At 45.5% G+C, this 23,300-nt stretch overlaps 1 protein-coding gene across 1 annotated transcript in view; it reads right to left on the minus strand.

Moving 5' to 3' along the window:
* SLC26A9 (solute carrier family 26 member 9) overlaps positions 1-23,300 on the minus strand; it is a 501,176-nt gene that overhangs the window by 118,417 nt on the left and 359,459 nt on the right. Inside the window, exons 13-16 of the mRNA XM_069633170.1 lie at positions 23,070-23,139; positions 21,813-21,905; positions 21,110-21,229; positions 2,824-3,102 (exon numbers count right to left, since the gene is read on the minus strand). Coding sequence (XP_069489271.1) covers positions 2,824-3,102; positions 21,110-21,229; positions 21,813-21,905; positions 23,070-23,139 — 562 coding nt within the window. The remainder of the gene's footprint in view (positions 1-2,823; positions 3,103-21,109; positions 21,230-21,812; positions 21,906-23,069; positions 23,140-23,300) is intronic.

Here is a 23,300-nt window from a genome sequence, read left to right on the forward strand (position 1 = left end):
TTTTCCTGTTGTGACCGTCCTATTTTGCTAGCAGAGTTCCCTTTTGGATCAGTGATTCCCACCTGGCCCCCTAGGGCAGATCCAGTAGTCTCTGCAGCTGTGCCTAACATCCTGTTGTGAAAGGACCGCAGGCAGGCTGATAATGAAACCTCTGACAGCTGGCAGAGGTCACTGGATACCACTTGGATAAACATAAAATCTGTTAAATCGTATATATATATATATACACACACACACACACACACACACACACATTGATGCACATCTTTATCCAATGCTCTTCTATTCAGGCTCTAAGAGGGCATTTTAATTACATTTGCTTTGCTTATGCTGTTGCTTATTTAAATTAAATCTCCTTTTGGTATGGGATAGTTAGTGGTCGATCAATATCCTTGTTGATTATGGTTCTTTTTTTAAACATCTTGAAGTAAACTGATTAATTTGTATTGATATTAACATTGTGATTCAGTTTTATCAAACTTTTTATTCTCTCTTTACACTCCTTGTAATTTTACTGTATTGTTGATGTTTATCCCTTGAAATTGTACATTTGTTTGATGTTATGATTCTACAGTAATGGTTTTATGATGTGCTTTTCTTGTATAAGGTTTTTACAAACCAATACAATACAAAATAAAAAAGAAATGGGTTTTGGTAATTCATAACTGCATCTATCCATAATTCACTAAAATGGATATAGCTCAGGGTAAGTACCATTAAGCATACATGAAAACTGCTTGTTTACTTTCATAGGTATTCCTGTATTTATTCCCAAAAGGTCAACGCATATTTTAAAATAACTGTGGTTTTATCGTGAGAAATCATTTGGAGGGCATAGTGTTGAAGTAGTAATTCATGTACCCCAATTTTTAAACTGGTAACACTTTTGTAGCAGATTTGGCAACCAAAATGGGGGTTGGACTTATTAGTGAACAAAGAGGCTGGGGCACGTTCTAAAACGTGCTAACATGTTGCTGGCATGCCCAATACTGATGCCCAGCAACAAGTATACAGGCAATGTTATATATATGGATGGTGGTAAATTCAATTACACACCTAATGGCCGGCCAACCCATCTGGGTACAAACCCACCAACACCGGTTTGAAAAACCAGAGCATCTCTCTTTCATGGAAGTATCAATTTATTAGCACTCCTAAAATCTGGGCGACTCGCCTAGCAGATAAATGGAAATCCGCCAAACATGTGAAATTTGTAATCCGCGTTCAAGAATTGAATTGCGTCTAGGCACAATGGCATGCAGACGCTAACTGGCATTAAACAGAGACTGGTCTCAATGGAACTGAAAGGTTCTTAATGGCTTAGAAAAAGTAATGAAATAGGTTGGACCTCGAATTTCCACGGTGCAGCTCGTCTCAGGAACGGGATCTCTCCGCTGCATTCATATTTGGATTGGGGAATTGTCAGAAACTGTTCACTTGATAGGGTCACCCAGTGGATGCACTCAAAATTGTGGCAGAGCAGTTTGAACACAACCAATTAGTGTTACTGTGCATTATACTCCTATAACATATGTGTACTGTGCATGGCTAATTTGCCACCTAGTGGTTAAGAGACATTTAACTCACGAGGTACAAAAAGAAACTAGACGTTGTTCACTTTGCACAAACACAATGAAATATTTCTAGATTGCATTTTCACATTTAGCAACACATGTTTCATAAAAACAGTGCTAGTGTTTGAACACCAGTATCAGTTAAAAAGAAGTATATGAATTGAACTCAAGTGAAAAATATACAGAGAAATGGATAAGCAGGGCCATCCTACACAGAAGTGTCCCCTTTCCAAAATTCATAAATGTCGTGGTTTTCAAGTTTTCAGTCAGAGTGGACTGTGCATATGTCAGAACAAAAGGTGACTACTGCAACATGCTACCAGCGAGCCTACAAAAGAAACAGATGACCTCCCTTGATGAAATATAAACTGGCGCAGCCAAGGCCACCCCACAGAGCAAAGAAAGAGCCTCAAACACATTCTTCCATTCAACTCTGACTTCACTCACAGTCTACGCACAGATCCACTTCAAACTGCTCCTTGACTTCTCACATATAAGCATGGCCGTACACTGCAATGCGGGCAGAACATATCTATGCACATAAACAATAACCTAGACTGCAATGCAGACAGAACATATCTGTACACATGAAAAACAACCTATGCGCCAACAGCCAAATGTCTTTAAATGGATCCCTGAAATGTACTCATGCCTGAACTCCCAAATCCCCAATCAATTACCCTTCATACACCCTAAGATCTCAAGTACCAAAACTCCCAAACTTACAACATCATCTGTTTACTAACAATGAACATAAACTATAACACTAAGCCCATTCTTCACATCCCGACAGTCTAACTACTCTTACCCAATCACTTCTTTGAATATCAAAAAACTATCACTACAACATGGAACTAAACTTCCATCAACAAAAATGGCATGCCAACATCCAATCCATCTGCCAACAAACACCAAAGACTCAACATCCAGACTCAAATTCAAACAGCAAAAGTCATGCACGCTGAAACGCCAACCCTCTGTCAAATTCCAAAAACAGCCATGCTCCATTGCCCAGAAATTCCCTTAGAAACCTTGCTTTCCAGAATAATCCACAGGGGATTCTCTCTTTCTAGCACGTGTGGGAAGAGACTCCCCAAAGCACCCATCAAATAACACATCCCAGCGGCCTCCAGGCATCACTCAAAACTCCCCCGTACGCCCATTATACTGACATCAAATGCAGGTCTGGAAGCTACTATTCACAAAACTCCGGGTCACCCGCAATGTTGTTTTCCAAGAGGATTGTTACCTTTCCTAGGGCCTTGACGCCCATCAGATCCGCAAAGCACACGCCGCTCATGTCAACGATGACAGTGTGGAAGCTGATGTGCGGCGGGGCACTAAAGATGGGGTCAGCTTTGTCCGCAGCCGGAAGCCTGTCGTGCCTGTTGCCCATTGCCGGGGTCGCTGCATTCTGGTTGAAGGTGATGTAGCAAACTCCAGTTCCATTGGCTGCTGTTGCGTTGTTGTTAGAGTCGGTTGGGGGCGGCCTCTCAAAGTCCTGCTGGAGTTCCTGTAAAGACACAGTCTGAAGCGGGAGAGACAGAGAGAGTGGCACCAGAAAGTCAGGAAAGGACATTGAATTAGACCATCTCGCTCAACAAAGTGCAGGGCCTGCTGATTTTTCTGCACTAGAGTTAACTGCATAACTTGTGCACTATTACCATACCCAACAATACATATTCTCCCCAGCCCTTCCTTAAAACCTCTACAAGGAACGGAATCTGCTTACGCACCTCGACCCTTGACCTAGAACTGCCTTTACAATCAAAGTCCTTACACCAGCTGCTTGCTGTTCCACACAAGCTCACAACTCTGCTAATGAACTTTCATTCCTGGTAAAGAGCCCTTCCTCTGCGTCCTGCTTGGGCCTGTATTATTCTGTAGAATGGTTTTGTTTTCTTGTTGAGCAGCTTTACTATCGGCTGTTGCATAAAAGCAAGGCATGTAAATAACAGCAATCACAAAAGCTCAAACAATTTATACAAATAAATATTCAAACACATTACAATAAAAATCGCAGTATAATTAGTCCAACTAAAGGCAAGACGCACGTAAAAAGTCTATATACATTTTTACAACATAGCAATAATGTCGAAACCCCTATAAATTCACAAAGTGGGACTGTTAAAAATATTAAATCAATCACACCGTAACTATACTCTTAAAACTTCATTTATAAGCAAGTGAAATGGGCCCGTATCCTATTTAGCTCTTATAAGATAACCCTTAAAAATATAAGAAATATCATTTGCAGTTATAACAGTCTTAGTAGCAGACAGCACAGCGAGATTGCCTCTGTACTGATGTCGGAACTACTCTTTGGTAATTGGCATCAAGTGTCAAATATTCCTCAATGCTACATAGAAATTTGTAAAAATAATCAATGTTTTTCTGATAAGAGGTAAAGTATCCTAAGTGAGACACATGTCAGAGTCCCTTCTGCTAGCTGCTTTCCAACCCATGTCTCTTCCTCTTTATAAGGACTTCACTGACCTCTCTTGTGCGGATCCTGTGTAAAAACCTTGCCTCTCATGATATCTCGAAGATGCAAACCCACTGCCTCAGTCAAGTTAGCCTGTCCCTTTCACGATGATAAAAACCCCACCCTGGACCTGACGTGGAGGTCACCTTTCGTTCCATTGGTGTTCACGTATTTCTGGGAAACCTTTAAAAGCCCTTCACAAACCTCTCACTTCCGTGGCTTTGCTTGAAGTCTGGATGCAGGCCTTAGTGGGTATAGAGATGGTGATGCTTCAGATGGTGGAGGGGGGTGTGTGTGTAAGGTGGATGGATCCCGACTGCTTGCACTTTGGTGGCATTTACTTTTGTTTGCCTTTAGAAGGTCAGGAGTTTGTCCATAAGGTGTATGTAATTTTGATCAGGAGAAGATGCACGCCCGGTGTTACTCTGTGTCAGCAGAATGTAACCTGATGGTCTTACTTTGTCACAAGAGAATGCACTTGCACAGAGGAAGGTGCATGCATGTGGTAATCTGTGGAAGGTCTTTATATACGGTCTTACTTTATGACGAGAGAGTGTACCTGTCCGGACTGTGACATAAGAAGGCACATGTCTAATGTTACTCTGTGACAAGAGAATATATCTATATCCTTTTACTGTCTGATAAGAGAATGTGACAGAAGAAAGTACATCCCGGATGCTACTCTGCCACAAGGGAGTGTATCTATATGGTCTCTCTATCAGAAGAATGTACCTGTTCAGGCTATGGCAGAAGAAGGCACATGCCCTGTGTTACTCTGTGACAAGAGAATGTATCTATATGGTCTCACTCTATGACAAGATAATCTACCTGTCTAGGCTGTGACAGAAGAACAAGTTACTTACCCCTGGTAACGTTCTTTCGACTGGATGTTCCTCCCACGTATTCCTCATCTTTGATATTCGATATCCAGCTGCTTCAGAAACCTTTTTTCGGCAGAGGGCGCTGTGCGTCGATGCAGTCAACTCGATGTATCTCAAGGGCCTCCTTCTCGAGGATGATGTCATCGAAGGTATACATGGCACGCACCGTGCCCGTTGGCTTCAGTTCTGTTTTTCTTACAGTAGAAACTACCTGCAAAACCACGGGTTTGACCGTACTAAACTTTGAAGGAGCGAAAGCTGTAATAGCATGGGAAATTCTACTGTGAGGTAGCCTGGGAGGGCGATGAGGAATACGTGGGAGGAACATCCAGTCGAAAAAAAGTTACTAGGGGTAAGCAACTTGTTCTTCAAAGGGATTGTGTCGTCTCACGTATTCCTCATCTTTGATATACCCCCAAAGCAGTGTTTGTTTTGGTGGGGGGAGTAAGAATTTAGTTTTCAATGGTTTTCATGAACCGAATGGAGGGCAGCTTTTCCAAAACTTCCATCCTGACTGAGGGAAGACTCAAGGCAGTAATGCTTTATGAACGTGTGAATAGTAGGTTACGTAGCTGCCTCACAAATGTTTTTGATCGGTACACCCCTTTACAGGGCTATAGAGGTAACCATGCCCCTGTTGGAATGGGCCCTTAATCCTTCTGGAGGATCCTTGCCCACCAGCCTGTAGCATTCCAAAATTGCCAGAATGATCCACATGGATAAGGTCTGTTTTGTCACAGCCTGGCCCAGTTTGTGCCCTGTATAGCCTATAAAAAGCTGATTGCCAATACGAAGTTTGGATAGTCTAGATATGTAAAATCTCAAAGCTCTGTGTGGATTCAATCTATGTACTCTCTTCTCGTCTTTCCGAGAATGAGGTGGAGGATAGAAAGTTGGTAAAGTAATTTTCTGCTCTACATGAAAATCAGAAATGATTTTGGGTAAAAATGAAAGCTTAACCCTCAGAACAACCCTATCCTTGTGGAAGATAGTAAAGGGTGGCTTGGATGATAGTGCCTGCAATTCACTCACTCTACAGGCTGAGGTTAATGCTACCAAGAGAATGGTTTTAAATGTTAACAACCTTAACAGACATGAATGTAAGGGTTCAAAGGGCGCACACATTAGACATTTTAGTACCAGATTAAGGTCCCAAACTGGAACCTGGAAAGGAGATGGGGGGAACACATTCGTGAGTGCCTTTAGAAATTGTGTCACCAGTGGGATTTTGAAATATGAACATTCTTCTGATGAGCATTTAAATATGAACATCAGAAGAATGTTCATATTTCAAAATCCCACTGGTGAATGGGTAGCGCCGCCAAGTAGCCCTTAATAGTTACAACCTGGAGCCCCAGATTGGCTAAGGATAGTAGAAAAGATAACACCTCCAGTGTTTTGCCTAGAAATGGGTCTACATTCTTGTCTTTGCACCAGCTGCAGAATTTGCTCCAACGGCAACGGTACAAGGACTTTGTTGCTGGCCTTCTGGCTGAAAGCAAAATCTCCATTACATCACCCGGGAAGTCCCAATCCTTGTATCTCAGCCTTTCAGAAACCTTGCGTGAAGGCTGAGTGTCTTGACCACTGGATGGAGAACGTGACCCTCCTCTCGCAAGAGAAGGCCCTCTCTAAGTGGAAGATGTATTGGAGGGCAGATGGACATGTCCAGATGTTCGGGTACCACGTCCTCCAGGACCAATCGAGGGCAATTAGGATCATGTGTTTCCTGAACTTTCTCAACATCCTGATAACACGAGGAATGACGGGGATGGGAGGAAACGCGTACAGGAGTGGAACTCCCAGTCCACTACGAACGCGTGCACTAGAGCCCCTGTTGGAGGAAATTCCCCACAGCAGTACAGTTTGCACTTCCGGTTCTCACTGGTTGCGTACCAATCCACTTGATGGGTTCCCCAAAGGGTGAAGATCTCTTGAAGGACTTCCTGAGCTAGTTCCCACTTGTGGGAGAGAGTGCTCTGTCTGCTCAGAGTGTCCGCCGCCGTGTTCTCTTCTCTGGCTAGGTGAACAGCCGATAGAGAAATTTCTTCTTGAATTGCCCAGTACCAGAGCTGCATTGTCTCTCTGCACAGTGGTAGTGACCCTACACCTCCTCTCTTGTTGAGGTAGTATATGGCCACTGTGTTGTCCGTCATTATCAGGACATTCTTTCCCCGTACAGGGGCAGAGGAGTCTTCAGCGCAAGTCTGATTGCCCTTAGCTCCAAAGGATTGATGTGTAGTTTGGACTCTGATGGAGACCAATGAACGCTGATTGTCAGATCGTTGGTGTGGGCTCCCCATCCCATGAGTGAAGCGTCCTTCACTACTGTTATCTCCGGCCATGGTTGCCAAAAGGGTTCTGCCTTCAGAATGTTGTCCTCGCAGGCCCACTTCAGGAGATCCTCTGCGACATTGCTTGGAACCGGAAGTAGGTCTGCCATGTTTCCTGAGAACTGGGACCATTGTGTCCCGAGGGCCCATTGAAGGGATCTCATTCTCAGTCGAGCCTCTGGCACCAGAAAAATGCAGGATGCCATGAGGCAGTGCAGCCTCAAAAAATCAAAGGCCGGGAGATGCTGGGCGCTCTCACATTTGGAGACCATCTGTAGAATGTCTTGAACCCTCAACTCGGGTGGCGAGCTCTTTCCCAAGGATGTATCCAGTACAGCTCAGATAAACTGGAGCTTTTGAGAAGGTGTCATATGGGACTTCTTGTAATTGAGGGAGAAGCCCAGTCTGTGAAGAGAGTGGCAGGTGACGTTGAGATGATCCAGGACTTGTTCGGGAGAACGTGCCACGATCAGCCAATCGTCCAGGTAGGGGAAGACGTGAATCCCTTCTCTCCTGAGACTCGCTGCCACTACCGCCATCAGTTTGGTGAAAACCCTCAGGGCGGAGGTTAGCCCAAATGGCAGAACTCGAAACTGATAATAAGAACCGCCAACTGCGAACCTCAGGTATTTTCTGTGCTTGAGATGGATTGGCACATGAAAGTAAGCATCCTGAAGGTCCAATGACACCATTCAGTCCTGGAGTTGGAGGGCCTGAAGGATCTGAGAAAGTGTGACCATCTTGAACGTGTCCTTTCTGAGGAACTTGTTAAAGTATCTCAAGTCCAAGATGGGTCTCGGTCCTCCGTCCTTCTTTCGAGTACCATCCCTTGTTCCTCTCCGCTACAGGCACCAGTTATATTGCGCCTTTCCCTAGCAGGGCCCACATTTCCTGCACAAGGAGCGGATCTGGAACCCTCAAAGAGTGGCTTACCAGTGGATGGTTCTGAGGTCTCTGAATGAAAGGAAGGCAGTAACCGTGGGCTATGGTTTCCAATGCCCAAGCATCCGAAGTAATGTCTCGCCATGCTTTCAGATGCTGAGACAGTCTGCCTCCCACTGGTGTTTTGTGACTCAAGACCTCAGAGAGGTTTTGAGGTGGATGATGCAGTGGCTGGTGGTAAGGATGCCCCTGCTTGAGCGGCCTTTGCACCTCTCCCTCATCCACCACGAGGGAATCTTCTTTGGCCTCTGTGACTAGCCACTCCTCTCGCTCTTCCAACTGAGGAGTAGTAGCAAAAGGATCTACCCCTCCAAGGCTGTCCACTGGGGCAAAAAGGCTGAGGCTGCCTAATAGCGGCACCTAAGGATTTGGCTGCCGCCTTTGAGGTCTGCAACTTCTCACGGCTTTCCTCAGCCTTGTTGCCAAAAAGGTGAGACCCGTAAAAAGGCATGTTTAGGAGTCTGGATTGCACATCCAGCGCAAATCCTGACTTCCTCAACCACGCAAATCTGCGTATTACGGGTCTTGTTGCCATGGCTCTGCTGATGCTGTCAGCATAATCGAGACCTGATTGAAGAGACTCACACATGGCTTCCTTGCCGTCTCTAACAATAGCCAAGAATCACGCTCTTTCCTTCCCGTCGGGAATGTGCTCTGCCACCATGGAAATACAGTCCCATAGAGTTAATGAGAATGTTGCTAGGGCACAAGTGGAGTTGGCTGATTGCAGAGCTAAGCTTCCTGCAGAAAATACTTTTCTTGCCCATGCATCTACTCTCTTGTCATCCCTATTTGGAGGGATAGTTGGATAAGCTGCCTGCTTGGAAGTTGTCTGGCACTGGCATCGAAGGCTTAAGAATCTCTGAACTCGACGCTCGATGAGTCGTCGGAATGTTGTTCGGCTTCGATGGCGCCATTGGTTTAGATGGCGCGGTTGGCATTGACGGTACGGCTGGTATCGAGGGCGCAACTAGTGTCGATGGCGCAGCTGGCGCCGATGGTGCCACTGATGTCGAGGGTGTAGCTGGCGTCGAGGGCGCAGCTGGCATTGATGGCGTTGATGGTGTCAAGGACTGCGACTTATGTTTGGATTTACAGCTCAAAGGATCCTTCGATAACTTGTCATTGTGTCGAGGCCTCGATGGCTCTCGATGAGGATCTGGCCTTCGTCCCGGGCTTGAGGGCGCGCAGGATTTGGCTGGAGCCCTTTCCTTACCAGATTCTTTGAAAGGCGTGGTAGGAGCATGGCTTGCAGAGGCTTTTTGTTTTTGAAATATTTTTAGCATTTCAGATCTGAATGCTTCCCATTCGCCAGGTGTGGAGCTTTTTGTGGGACAAGATACCCTCTCAGGGGAGTTGTCTGACGACTAAGTTGAAGAAGGCGACCTGTGGTGCCTCTTTTTCGACTTCCTCAACCACGATGAGGAGTGGTGTGAGCCACTCCTCGACCTTGATCTTTTAACCTTCTTCCCTCAAGGGGAGTCGTCTCTCGGCTCGTCGGGCAAAGGTTTCTTTGACGGGGTAGTCGTTGGGGATTTTTGGGAATTTTTACCTACCGCCAATTTCCCCTTTCGCTCCTTCAGAGCCTTTCCGGTCACTAACTGGCACTTGGAGCAGGCCGAGGTCTTATGCTCCACCCAAGACACAACAGACAAACTCGGTGTGGGTTGGTTAACGACATCTTAGAATCACACTTCTTGAACCCGGTCTTCGTGATAGTAGGTGTCGAGGAAGAAGAAATTATCGCAAAGAACAAAAGAGGCGCGCCGTAGTTTCTTGAAGCATGAGCTTACTCGGAAAAACAGAACTGAAGCCAACGGGCACTGCGCGTGCCATATACACCTTCGAAGACACCATCATCGAGGCAGAGGCCCTTGAGGGACATCGAGTCGACTCCATCGACGCACAGCGCCCTTTGCCAAAAAAAGAATTCTGAAGCAGCTGGATATCAAATATCAACGATGAGGAATACGTGGGAGGACACAATCCATTTGAAGAAGGGAATATGCCAAGTGTTACTTTGTGACATGAGAAGGTACATGTTAGGTGTAACTTTCTAACAGAAGTTACACACCCTGTGTTACTCTGTGATGTGAGAAGGTACACGTTAGGTATAACTCTCTAACAGAGAGGACATTCCCTGTGTTGCTCTGTGACATGAGAAGGTACACTTTAGGTGTAACTCTCTAAATAAGAGGACATTCCCGGGGTTCTCTGTGACATGAGAAGGTACACGTTAGGTGTAACTCTCTCACACAAGGGACATTCCCTGTGGTGCTCAGTGACATGAGAAGGTACACATTAGGTGCAACTCTATCACGCAAGGGACATGCTCTTAGACGAGCAAGGATACTTATTGTGTATTACTCTGTGAGAAGAATGGTAGCATACACAGCGTTGGTATGTGACTTGAGAAGGTACACATTAGGTACCACTCTCTAACGGAAGAGACACAGCCTGTGTTACTCTGTGACACGAGAAGGTACATGAGAAGGTACATGTTAGGTGTAACTCACTAACAGAATGGACACATCCTATGCTACTCTTTCACCAGAAAGGATACTTGTGTATTACTCTGTGAGAAGAGTGTGGTAGCATGGCTATTGTTATTCTGGGACATGAGAAGGTACATGTTAGGTGTAACTTTCTAAAAGACGTTAAATGCCATGTGTTACTCGGGTGACATGAGAAGGTACACGTTAAGTGTAATCCTATAACAGAGAGTACATTCCCTGTGTTCCTCTGTGACATGAGAAGGTACACGTTAGGTGTAACTCTCTAACAGAGAGGACATTCCCTGTGCTACTCTGTGACATGAGAAGGTACACATTAGGTGTAACTCTCTAACAGAGAGGACATTCCCTGTGTTACTCTGTGACATGAGAAGGTACACATTAGGTGTAACTCTCTAACGCAAGGGACATTCCCTGTGATGCTCAGTGACATGAGAAGGTACACTTTAGGTGCAACTCTCTCACGCAAGGGATATGCTCTTAGATGAGCAAGGATACTTATCGTGTACCACTCTCTAACGGAATAGACGCAGCCTGTGTTACTCTGTGACATGAGAAGGTATATGAGAAGGTACATGTTAGCTGTAACTCACTAACAGAATGGACACATCCTATGCTACTCTTTCACCAGAAAGAATACTTGTGTATTACTCTGTGAGAAGAGTGTGGCAGCATGCCTGTTGTTATTCTGGGACATGAGAAGGTACATGTTAGGTGTAACTTTCTAAAAGAAGTTAAATGCCCTGTGTTACTCGGGTGACATGAGAAGGTACACGTTAAGTGTAATCCTATAACAGAGAGTACATTCCCTGTGTTACTCTGTGACATGAGAAGGTACACGTTAGGTGTAACTCTCTAACAGAGAGGACATTCCCAGTGTTACTGTGTGACATGAGAAGGTACACGTTAGGTGCAACTCTCTAACAGAGAGGACATTCCCTGTGCTACTCTGTGACATGAGAAGGTACACATTAGGTGTAACTCTCTAACAGAGAGGACATTCCCTGTGCTACTCTGTGACATGAGAAGGTACACATTAGGTGCAACTCTCTAACAGAGAGGACATTCCCAGTGTTACTGTGTGACATGAGAAGGTACATGTTAGGTGTAACTCTCTAACAGAGAGGACATTCCCTGTGGTGCTCAGTGACATGAGAAGGTACACATTAGGTGCAACTCTCTCACGCAAGGGACATGCTCTTAGATGAGCAAGGATACTTATTGTGTATTACTCTGTGAGAAGAATGGTAGCATACACAGCGTTGGTATGTGACATGAGAAGGTACACATTAGGTACCACTCTCTAACGGAATAGACACGGCCTGTGTTACTCTGTGACATGAGAAGGTACATGAGAAGGTACATGTTAGGTGTAACTCACTAACAGAAAGGACACATCCTATGCTACTCTTTGACCAGAAAGGATACTTGTTTATTACTCTGTGAGAAGGGTGTGGGAGCATGCCCAGTGTTGTTCTGGGACATGAGAAGATACATGTTATGTGTAACTCGCTAACAGAAGGGACATGTGTTGTGCTACTCTTTGACATGAGAAGGCACATGTTAGGTGTAACTCTCTAATAGAATGGACACAGCCTGTGTTACTCTGTGACATGAGAACCTACACATTTGGTGTAACTCTCTAACAGAGAGGACATTCCCTGTGCTACTCTGTCACATGAGAAGGTACACGTGAGGTGTAACTCTCTAACAGAGAGGACATTCCCTGTGCTACTCGGTCACATGAGAAGGTACACGTTAGGTGTAACTCTCTAACAGAGAGGACATTCCCTGTGCTACTCTGTGACATGAGAAGGTACATGTTAGGTGTAACTCTCTCATGCAAGGGACATGCCATTAGACGAGTAAGGATACTTATAATGTATTACTGTGTGAAAAGAGTGGTCGCATACACAGTGACATGAGAAGGTACATGTTAGGTGTAACTCTCTAACAGAAGGGACATGCCTTGTATTACTCTGTGACAAGAGAAGGTACACATTAGGTGTAACTCGCTAATGGAATAGACACGGTCTTTGTTACTCTGTGACATGAGAAGGTACATGTTAGGTGCCACTCTCTAACAAAAGAAGAAACATGCCCCGTTTTACTCTGTGACACAAGAAGCTATATGTTAGGTGTAACTCCCTAACAGAAGGAAATGCCCTGTGTTACTCTGTGACATGAGAAGATGCTCATTAGGTGTAACCCTCTAAAAGAATGAACACGGCCTATGCTACTGAGAATAGTGTGGAAGCATGCCCAGTTTTATTCTAGAACATGTGAAGATACATGTTATGTGTAACTCGCTAACAGAAGGGACATGTGTTGTGCTACTCTGTGACATGAGAAGGTACATGTTAGGTGCCACTCTCTAACAGAAGAATAAACATGCCCTGTTTTACACTGTGACATGAGAAGGTACACATTAGGTGTAACTCTCTAAAAGAATGAACACGTCCTATGCTACTGAGAAGAGTGTGGGAGCATGTCCAGTGTTATTCTGGGACATGTGAAGGTACATGTTATGTGTAACTTGCTAACAGTAGGGGCATGCATTGTGCTACTCTGTGACATGAGAATGCACATGTTAGGTGTAACTCTCTTAACAGAATGGACATGGCCTGTGTTACTCTTTAACATGAGAACCTACACATTTGGTGCAACTCTCTAACAGGAGGGACATGCCCTGTGTTACTCTTTGAAATGAGAAAGTACATTTTAGGTGTAACTCTATAACAGATGTTACATGTCCAGTGTTAATTTGTGACACAAGAAGGCACATATTAGGTGTAACTCTCTAACAGAATGGACACAGCCTGTGTTACTCTGTGACATGAGAAGAACAAGTTACTTACCCCTGGTAACGTTCTTTGGACTGGATGTTCCTCCCACGTATTCCTTATCTTTGATATATTCACGTTCCACTTACAGTTTCCTTCTGAAACATTTTTCATAGGGTTGAATGTTGTACAGACTTGAATCTTGGTCGTCAATGGTCTCTGTTGCATCCGTCATGACGTTCACGCTAAATATATATTAGCACGCGTGCTGACCGTTACCTCAGTTCTTAGTTTTTTCCACTCCTTAAGTAGCATGCTGTGTTCCAGGAGGAGATAGTCTTGGCGTTGCGAGAAAGGAAGGTGTAAAACATGGAAATATTAGGCAAGAGGGGATGGATGGGAGGTGGAGGAACATCCCATCGAAAGAATGTTACCAGGAGAAATGAACTTATTCTTTGAATGGATTGTGTCCTCCCACGTATTCCTCATCTTTGATAGACTCCAAAAGCAGTTTGAGTTTGGCGGAGGAAGCCAATAATTTACTTTACTTGTTAATGTTGTGGAGGACAGCTCTGCCAAATTTGGCTTCCTCTCCTGAAAAAGAATCTACACAGTAGAATCTACTAAATGTATGCAGGGACTTCCATGTTGCCGCTCTGCAAATGTCCCTCAGTGGTACACTTCTTTCAAGAGCCGATCAAGCAGCCACTCCTCTAGTAGAATGCCCTCTTAGACCTTCAGGTGAATCCTTGCCAGCCAATGAGTAACACTAATTTATGCACATCACAGTCTAACTAGAGATGGTTTGTTTTGTGACAGCTAATCCTAACCTATGACCAGCATAACCAACAAAAAGCGAATTATCTTGGTGAATGTTTGCAGTTCTTGTGATATAGAAACTTAGACCCCTCTGGGTCTAAATGATGCAGTCTCGCTTCCTCCTTAGATGGATGAGGAGGAGGATAAAAAGATGGTAGTGCAATACGTTGTGCCAAATGAAATTCTGACACAACCTCTGGCAAGAAAGATGACTTAACCCTCAAAACTACCTTATCCTTGGAGAAGGTTGTGAAAGGTTGTTTGGAAGGTAGAGTCTGAAGCTCACTTACCGTACAAGCAGATGTGAGAGCCACTAAAAGGACCGTTTTTATGTTGAGCATCCTTATAGGGCCCGACTGTAAGGGCGCAAAGGGAGCTCCCAAAAGACCTCTTAGTACCAGGTTTAGATCCTATGATGGCACAATGAAGGGAGTAGGTGGGAACACTTTTTTCCACCCATTCAGAAATTGTGTCACAATTGGTACTTTGAAATATGATCCTTCATCGGGAGATCTTTTGAAAATTGAAACGGCCGCTAAATAGCCCTTCACTGTGGCTACTTGCAACACAGAATGGGTCAAGTGAAGTAAGAAAGAGAAAACCTGGGGAAGTTTACATAAGAAAGGATCTACTTTCTTTTCCCTGCACCAGCTGAGAAATCTATTCCAACGGCAGTGGTACAGGGATTTGGTTGCTGGTCTTCTCGCCAAAAGCAACACTTTCATTACATTTTCCGGAAGGTTCCAATCCTTATATCTCACCCTTTAAGATACCAGGCGTGAAGGTTCTCCTTCTGTACCACTCCTGACCTCTGGGTGAAGAATGAGACCTCCCTCTTGCGAGAGTAGGTCCTCTCTTTGGGGAAGATGAATTGGTGGGCAGATTGCATTTCCACAAGGTCCAGGTACCACATTCTCCTGGCCTAATCCGGGCAATGAGGATCATGGCTTTCCCGAACTTCCTAAACCTCCATATTACGTGAGGAATGACAGGGACTGGTGGAAACACGTACAGGAGTGGAAATTTCCAGTCCACTACGAACGCATCTCCTAGAGCTCCTCTTTGGGGAAATTCCCTGGAGCAGAACAGCTTGTACTAACAGTTGACACTGGTCACAAACAGATCCACTTGAGGGGTTCCACAAAGGGCAAAGATCTCTTGAAAGACTTCCTGAGCTAGTTTCCACTCGTGGGAGATCGTGCTCTGCCTGCTCGTAGCGTCCACCGCCGTGTTCTTTTCTCCGGCTAGATGTACTGCCAGAAGAGTTATTCCTTCTGTTAGTGCCCAGAACCAGAGCTGCATTCCCTCTCTGCACTGGGGCAGTGACCCTACACCTCCTCTCTTGTTGAGGTAATGCATGGCCACTGTGTTGTCTGTCATTATCAGAACACTACTCCTTAGATTTCCTGTTACCACTGCAATAAGCTTGGTGACAACTCTTGGGGTGGAGGTGAGCCAGAATGGCAGAACTCGAAACTGATAATGAGAACCGCCAACTACGAACCTCTGGTATTTTCTGGGCCTCTGATGTATCGGCACATGAAAGTACGCATCCTGAAGTTCCAGTGACACCAAACAATCCTGGAGTCGAAGGGCCTGAAGGATCTGCTAAAGAGTTACTATCTTCAACCTGTCCTTCCTGAGGAACTTGTTCAAGCATATCAAGTCCAAGATGGGTCGCACTCCTATGTTCTTCTTTGGGATTAGAAAGTAAAGAGAGTACCAATCTTGTTTACTCTCTGCTACAGGCACCAATTTTATCGCACCTTTCTCCAAAAGGTTGAAAATCGTCTGTTGGAGGAGCGAATCTGGAACCAAAGTTGATCTTGCTCTTGAGGTGCAATTGGGAGGTCTTTTCAGGAATGGTAGGCAGTATCCGTCTGCTACTGTTTGTAGGACCCATGCATCCGAAGTTATGCTTTGCCAACTCTGGACATGGTAAGACAGTCTGCCCCCTACCACAGTTTTGTGGTTGAAGGAGTCATTTTGCTGTTCCACCTGCAGCTGAGGGTAACTCTTCAGGTTCTGAACAGGGAGTCCTTTCTCCTCTACCTCTTCCACGATAAGGTCTTCTTTGACATCTTTGTGAAAACTGGCCTCTTCCTCTAGATATGAAAGAATAGAAACAAAAAGTACGACCTCTTCACCCTTGACCTGTAGATTGAGGCTGTTTTATCGCCGCCCCCAAAGATTTTGCTGCAGCTCTAGATGTTTGCAGTTTTTTTTCTATACTGCTATCAACCTTCTCCCCAAAAAGACAAGTGCTGTGAAACTGCATGTCTAACAGACATGCCTGGACATCTGCCAAAAATCCGGACTTTCTTAGCCGAGCCGGGATATGTGTCTAAGTATTGTGGTGGCAGCCATGGCTCTACTAGTCGAGTCCACTGTATCTGAACTAGATTGCAGGGATTGTCTCATGGGATCTTTTCCATCTTGTGTCAGGCTTAAAAAGCATTCTCTCTCTTCTCCCTCTAGTATGTGCTCTGTTGCTTGAGCATCCACACCCCAAAAGGTAAGGGTGTATTTTGCCAATGCACTGGTAGCATTGGCAAATTTTAATGTCGTACTTCCTGCAATAAAAACTCTTTTAGCCAAAGAGTCAATTCTCCTATTCTCCTTATCTACTGGAGCAGAAGTATAGGCTGCAGCCTTTGAAGCTGATGTTGCTGCAGGTGTTGTATGCCTGTTCAGAAATGGAGGATCCACTGAAGCAGTCTTGTATTTCTTTGTCAATAACTTATTAAGATATGGTATAGAAGCTGGTTTCAACAAGTTCTCCATTACCTTTACTCTCAGGGCTTCATGGAATGGCAGTAAAGCTTTCCTAATTGTTCCACTGTCTAATATGTCAGTGAGATCATCACTTTCCACCGTGGCTGCAGGTCTGAACCACCGCAGATACTCAGCTACTTTACCAATAACCATTCTTTATGAAGGAGCGGTGTAACCAGCTATCTCAGCATTACAAAAATTATGTTTCTGGTGATGTTTCCCAACTACTGGTTTCCTTTAATGTATCTACAAGATTCTGCATATTGGATTCCTCTGATATTAATTCTTCTGGAACATTTGGGGTTCCATATTCAAACCCAAAAGGGAGCTGATCCTCTTCCTCCTCATCATCTTCAAAGATAGAACCCATTTGCCTAAAGATATCCGGTCTTGGAATGGGTTGGAACAATTTAGTCTCAGGAATAGATTTTACAATTTTTGAGAGCGAAGAATACTCCGATGAGGTTGAAGGTATCAAAGGTTTCAACGGTTTCTTCGAAGCTGTTGACAAATGTGTCTAAACATTATTTTGCTTCGAAGGCTCAATATGAATTATATGCCTTGAAGCTTCAGGTGACAAACATTTTGAATCCTTTGAAGAAGGCTTTGATACCGATAGTGAATGTTTCGAGGTAACAGACACCAGCTTTTTCTTGTGCGTCGAAGAAGATTCCTTCGATTTATGTCAGGGAACCTCTCTTCTCGGGCTTGAGGCGCAGGAGAAATGGGGACACACGGGACTCCCTATCGGTCTCAATAGACGCAGAGGGGTGGCCACTTTTCCCGGGCCCCTTTAGAGGTACATTCGGAGGAGCATGTCTTTTAAAAACATCTAACATTTTTAAGTAGAATTTTTCTAACTCTGCTGTAGTCAAGTTCTTTTTTGGGCAACTAACTCTTTCAGAAGAGGAAGACGATGACGAGGACCTGTGATGCCTTTTCTTACCCTTTTCATGGGAAGAGGATGACAAGCGTTGTGAACCGGACCTCAAACGCCTATGTTTCAAACGTTTTTTAACAGGAGAGACATGTCTTGAATCAGAGGAAGATTTCCTCTTTGAAGGGGTAAGGGCCGGGGATTTGGGAGTTGAGTTCCCCCTTCTTTTCCCGCAAGGCCTTAACCGTCATCGACTGACATGAGCCAAAGTCATTGACCTTGTGGCCCATTCCCAAGCACCAGAGACGAACACTGTGCAGGTCTGTAATCGACATCTTGGCCGAACACCGCTTGAAGCCCGTCTTCGGTTGGAAGCCATTTCTCGAAGTAAGAAGACATTATATTGCTGAAGCAAGTAGCTCTGAAGCATGCAGCAATGTGGAAAAAACGGAACTGAGGTAACGGTCAGCGCGTGTGCCAATATATAATCAGCGTCGACATCACAAAGGACGCTACGGAGGCCGTCAAGGACCAAGATTCGATGCTGCATGATGCTCGGCCGTTTGAAAAAAAATTACAAAGCAAGCTGCAAGCAGACTTGAATATATCAAAGATGAGGACTACGTGGGAGGACACAATCCATAGGAAGGTACAATTTAGGTTAACTCTCTAACAGAAGTTACATGCCCTGTGTTACTCTGGGACATGAGAAGGTACATTTTAGGTGTAACTCTCTAACGGACGTTACATGCCCAGTTTTATTCTGTGCCATGAGAAGGTTCATTTTAGGTGTAACTCTCTAACAGAAGTTAAAGGCCCTGTGTTACTTTGTGACATGCGAAAGTACTTCTTGGGTGTAACTATCTAACAGAAGTTACATGCCCTGTGTTACTCTGTGACATGAGAAAGTACATGTTAGGTGTAACAGATGTTCCATGCCCAGCGGTATTCTGTGACATGAGAAGGTACATGTTAGGTGTAACTCTGTAACAGAAGATTCAAGCCCAGCGTTTTCTGTGACATTAATGGACCTCATTTTGGTCATTCTCCCTTATTCTCGCTTCCTCTGCCCTCCTGCTTATGATCTAGGCATTCTTTTCAATCCTTCACTCTCTTCCACCTATCACCTCCCTTCTCTTGCTTGTTCCTGCTGTTTTAAACTTTATCACGCTGCTGAATACTTTTTTTAATTGCCCCTTGTGCCAGCAAGACTCTAGTTCTGAGAATGAGCTTTTCTCACGTTGGCAGTTGCCCCCACTTCTTCTTGGCGTGCTGGACTGCGCTCTCGCTCCACTTAATACTATTGTTCACTCTGCTATTTACCTTTTTGCTTTGCTGTCATGTGTCTCCCTTGTTAGGCTGCTCTCTATTGGCTTCCTTTCCCTGACCGTCTTCAGTTTCGCTACTCTTGCACTGTCTTTAAATGTGCAAATGGCCTTTCTCCTCCGTACTTCTCTTCTTTATGTTGCCCTCCCCTTCTGTCCTCTTCGCCATTCTGCAAGCTGTCCCTTGACCTCTTTGTGCCCAATCTCATCTTTGCTCCTTATCCCTACCTGCTATAAAACTTTGGAATGCTCAACCTTACTCTGTATGCTCAGCTTCCGCGATTGCCTCTTTCCAATCCCTTCTCAAGCGTAGCATTTTGCCACCTCCCATTCTCACGCCTAATTGCTAACCTATAGAACACCATGCCCATAGAAATTAGAACCACAGAAGACTGCATCACCTTCAGGAAACAACTCAAAACCTGGATATTCAACAGACAATGACAAGCACAAAGTGACATCAACAGCAAAGACTTTGCTGACCAAAAGAAATATACTAAGGGACGCAGTCACAGATAACATAAGCAAAATCAAAGAGGACCAGAACACTGCACCGCCCAACCCTGCTCAACCTCTCTCCATGCCCAACAACTAGAGTGATCAATGAAGAGAATGCCGCCCAATCAACAGGCAGACTCGGGGACAACACCCATGCGCAATCTATGCCCCAAGGAAAACTCAGACAGGTAAAGCATTACAGCCTAAGCATCACCCTAACTTGCCCACCCACAAAACTAGGGCCGCCCGGTCAAACACTGCTTCCTCAATTTATTATAACACCAGTTGCGCACCCATTTCAGCAGTCGACCGCACAACTGATCCACACCCAACTGCCACGACTAACCCGGACAAGTAACCAGAAACACACTAGGTACAACCAACCCTCTGGCCCCAAACCCATAGGGGAAGTCAACCTCCAGGCCTAGAGAGGAAGCGAGATTGGCCGATGTACCACAACCAAGAACTTTGGAAGATACCATTGAGCGGCAACCAAAGACTCATGTCAGAAGCATCGTCAAACTAACCGATTTACTAACCCACGTCCCCCCTTCCTGCTCCTCCAACACAACCAATGCAACTATACATGACTAGGAGCTAGCCACACCTAACATAGACACACCAAGAACTAATCTAATGCTCGCACCCTACATACTCTCGGAGACTTTGGAAACAACATTAGAGAGAACACCCTTGCACATTGTCCATAAATCCATCGACACTACACAAACGCACACCAACACAATACTCTCAAACACTTAGCACGACCACAAACCTCACCCTAACATCACACAGCACACACACCCAACACAAACACGAGCACACATCCGAGGCACTGAGTCCTACCCATATGGTTACAAAACACTGGGCCTCCCGAACCTACTCCCACATGCAAGAGAACGCTCACAAACACCAGTTCCTCCTGGTTCTGAACCTTTCCTTTCATCCTATCCCCACGAACACACCCCTCCCTCTTCACTTGCCGAGCCACGTGAGCACCTGGAGACTGCCCTTGGGTGGTAGCGGTGCAAGGAAGAAATCAACATATCATAACATTGCTGGTTGCCCCTTTTCTTGCTCCTGTATTCGTTGTCACTGCTCTGTTTATAGTGCCGTACTGCGCTTTCGCCGTAATCTTTTTATAAGGTAAAAAAATGACATTCACATATGGTTTTATGCCAAGATGAGAAATGTGTGCCCGAAGCAGTACACCTGCAGCGTCTGCTCTGTGCCAGGACCATGCCTAGGTCGGGTGAGCCCTGGTGACTCCCTGCCAAGGGAAGTCGATGTAGATGTTTTCTCACCTTGGCCTTCAGGAAGAGGGATCCCCGCTGCTTTTGTGGTGGTGGGGGTGAAGCAGCTTTTTCCTGATTCTTGACGTATTTCCTCTTGGCCAGGTACACTTTTCCAGGGTCCACTCCTGTCTGAGAAGAAACGACAGGCTTGGTCTGCAGCCCAGAAATGGTTTACAATACAATCAATCCCTAGCCCAATAATAGGCGCGTTTTAAAGCCAAAGGCTTCCATATTTCTGCCTGAAGGGGGCGCATGCACCGCACTGATCTCAAAAATGCCCTACACACCCCTGATGACAGGCATCTTAGTCTGCAAGTGAAGGCGCAGAGTTATATTTCTGACAGAGGAACTTTAATCATGTGTAGCTTATTGGAAATTACGCGTTTTATGGTATGGCATGACTCAGGGATCGGTCCATGCTGGTGCAGGGGAGCACTTGCCAGCATGTCTCTCATGGACCAGTCTCAGTGTTCTGAGCTCAATAACTTGAAAAGAATGTCAGGGCTCATTATTCAATATTTCAGATCCCACCAGCAAATATGGCCTCTGACTAGGGAGACGTTTGCAAAAATGAGCAGGTTTCAGATGAAGGTGTTTTTAATATGCTGCCCTGCAATCCTCTTTTTATTGTAACACGAGTCTAGCTCTGATATAAAGCCATCCTTTCATGGTGACGTGCCAGCGAGGCAGGAGACACACTGCGGCTTCTTACCTTCTTAATGACTTTCTGGCGGAAGATCTCCGAGTTGGCAAAGTAAAGCGGTGAGCAGTACGTCACAATCTTAATCCCTTCCACCGGCTCCACCTGTAAGAGAGCTCAAGGGTCATCATCTTGGAGAGGGGATTATCGTAGCAGCGGGCGAGAGGCCGGGGTAGGAGGGGTGGGGGGATGGGAAACATGGGCGAGCTACTGTAGCTGCGAAGGCTTTGGGCAGCACGCGTGGACGCAGGCTCAGGCCAGGGCGTGCTGGACCGGAAGGGCCTGGGCAAGAGCCTGCTCACACCACTGCCCGTCCGGTGCTAGCCCGCCATGGGCCTCTGGTGGATAGCTCGCAAGTACAGCACTCGCCTCTGGCACACAAGCAGTTAGCAATCTGCAACTTCAAATCCCATAACACATAATATGATAGTGCTTTGAAGCTGAAGAAATCCGTCATGAAGCGCTATTGCAAGTGGCTGAGACCAGTGAGCGGGAGTCGGTGGGGAACACGTCCTCGTGGTAACATGTTCCACCAGGGAAATGGGCAGACATTCAATCCATTTAATTTTGGAGACCCAGTCCAACTCATTCGGGAAAGTACATTGCAGTGTTTCCACCCATATGCCAGCATAGAGACTCAATGTCGAGGTTCAGAGACTGAGCAGCAAGGCTCAGTTCAAACAGCTTCGATTTCGAAGAGATGGCACAGAAAAGCCCCAGCTTGGAGAGCATAGATGTAAGCAGTATTATTATGCCATGTGTTCATATAGCGCTTCGTGTCGCATTCCTCCTGCGTGTAGGTGCGGTAACAATAGAAGGTCTGGCTGCACGAATTGATGGCACTAATCGGCTGCCGTCTAACCTGCCTCCTGTGGGACTGGAACCTGCAACTGCTGATTGCACACAGATCTCTTTAGAAAGCAAACAGTGAGCAGGCCTGTCTTAGTGGCATGAGATAAGACAGCCTGCTGTGTGTGGGCCTCATGTTGCTTTTTTGGCAGGGAGACAAGGAGAGATCTGCAATCATTCAAAAACTTAAGCATCTCTCCCCAAAAGGACTGATGCCTACCCCCGGATCACCCCCAGCCCCTTCCCCTCGGTCACCTAAGGTGCTATGGTGGTGCTTTACAAGCTGAACAACATAACACGGCACACACACACCACAACATAACACAAGTAGGCTTGGACAAGAAGGTGCAGCGGAGAAGAACGTATAGAAAGGGGGGCGGGGGGGGGGGGGGGCGTCACACATTCCAGTCTGATACCCACCTTGTTGTAGACCTTTGGATTTTTATAAATATCGGTCGACGCTATCTGTCCAAGAGCGGAGCCGTTTCGACTAAGAGGAAAGAACAATAGAGAGAGAAAAGTCATGTTTATTAAGTGCACAAGGGGATAACATTCATGGCCTCTCTGCTGGTAGCTAGAATCTCACATCACGTTGTAAGCCTGGAGCGCCGTATACCACTCTAAATAAATACCTCTGATGGCAGCAAAGGC

The sequence above is a fragment of the Ambystoma mexicanum genome, chromosome 13 (assembly GCF_040938575.1).
Source record: "Ambystoma mexicanum isolate Mex_15411 chromosome 13, UKY_AmexF1_1, whole genome shotgun sequence".
NCBI lineage: Eukaryota > Metazoa > Chordata > Amphibia > Caudata > Ambystomatidae > Ambystoma > Ambystoma mexicanum.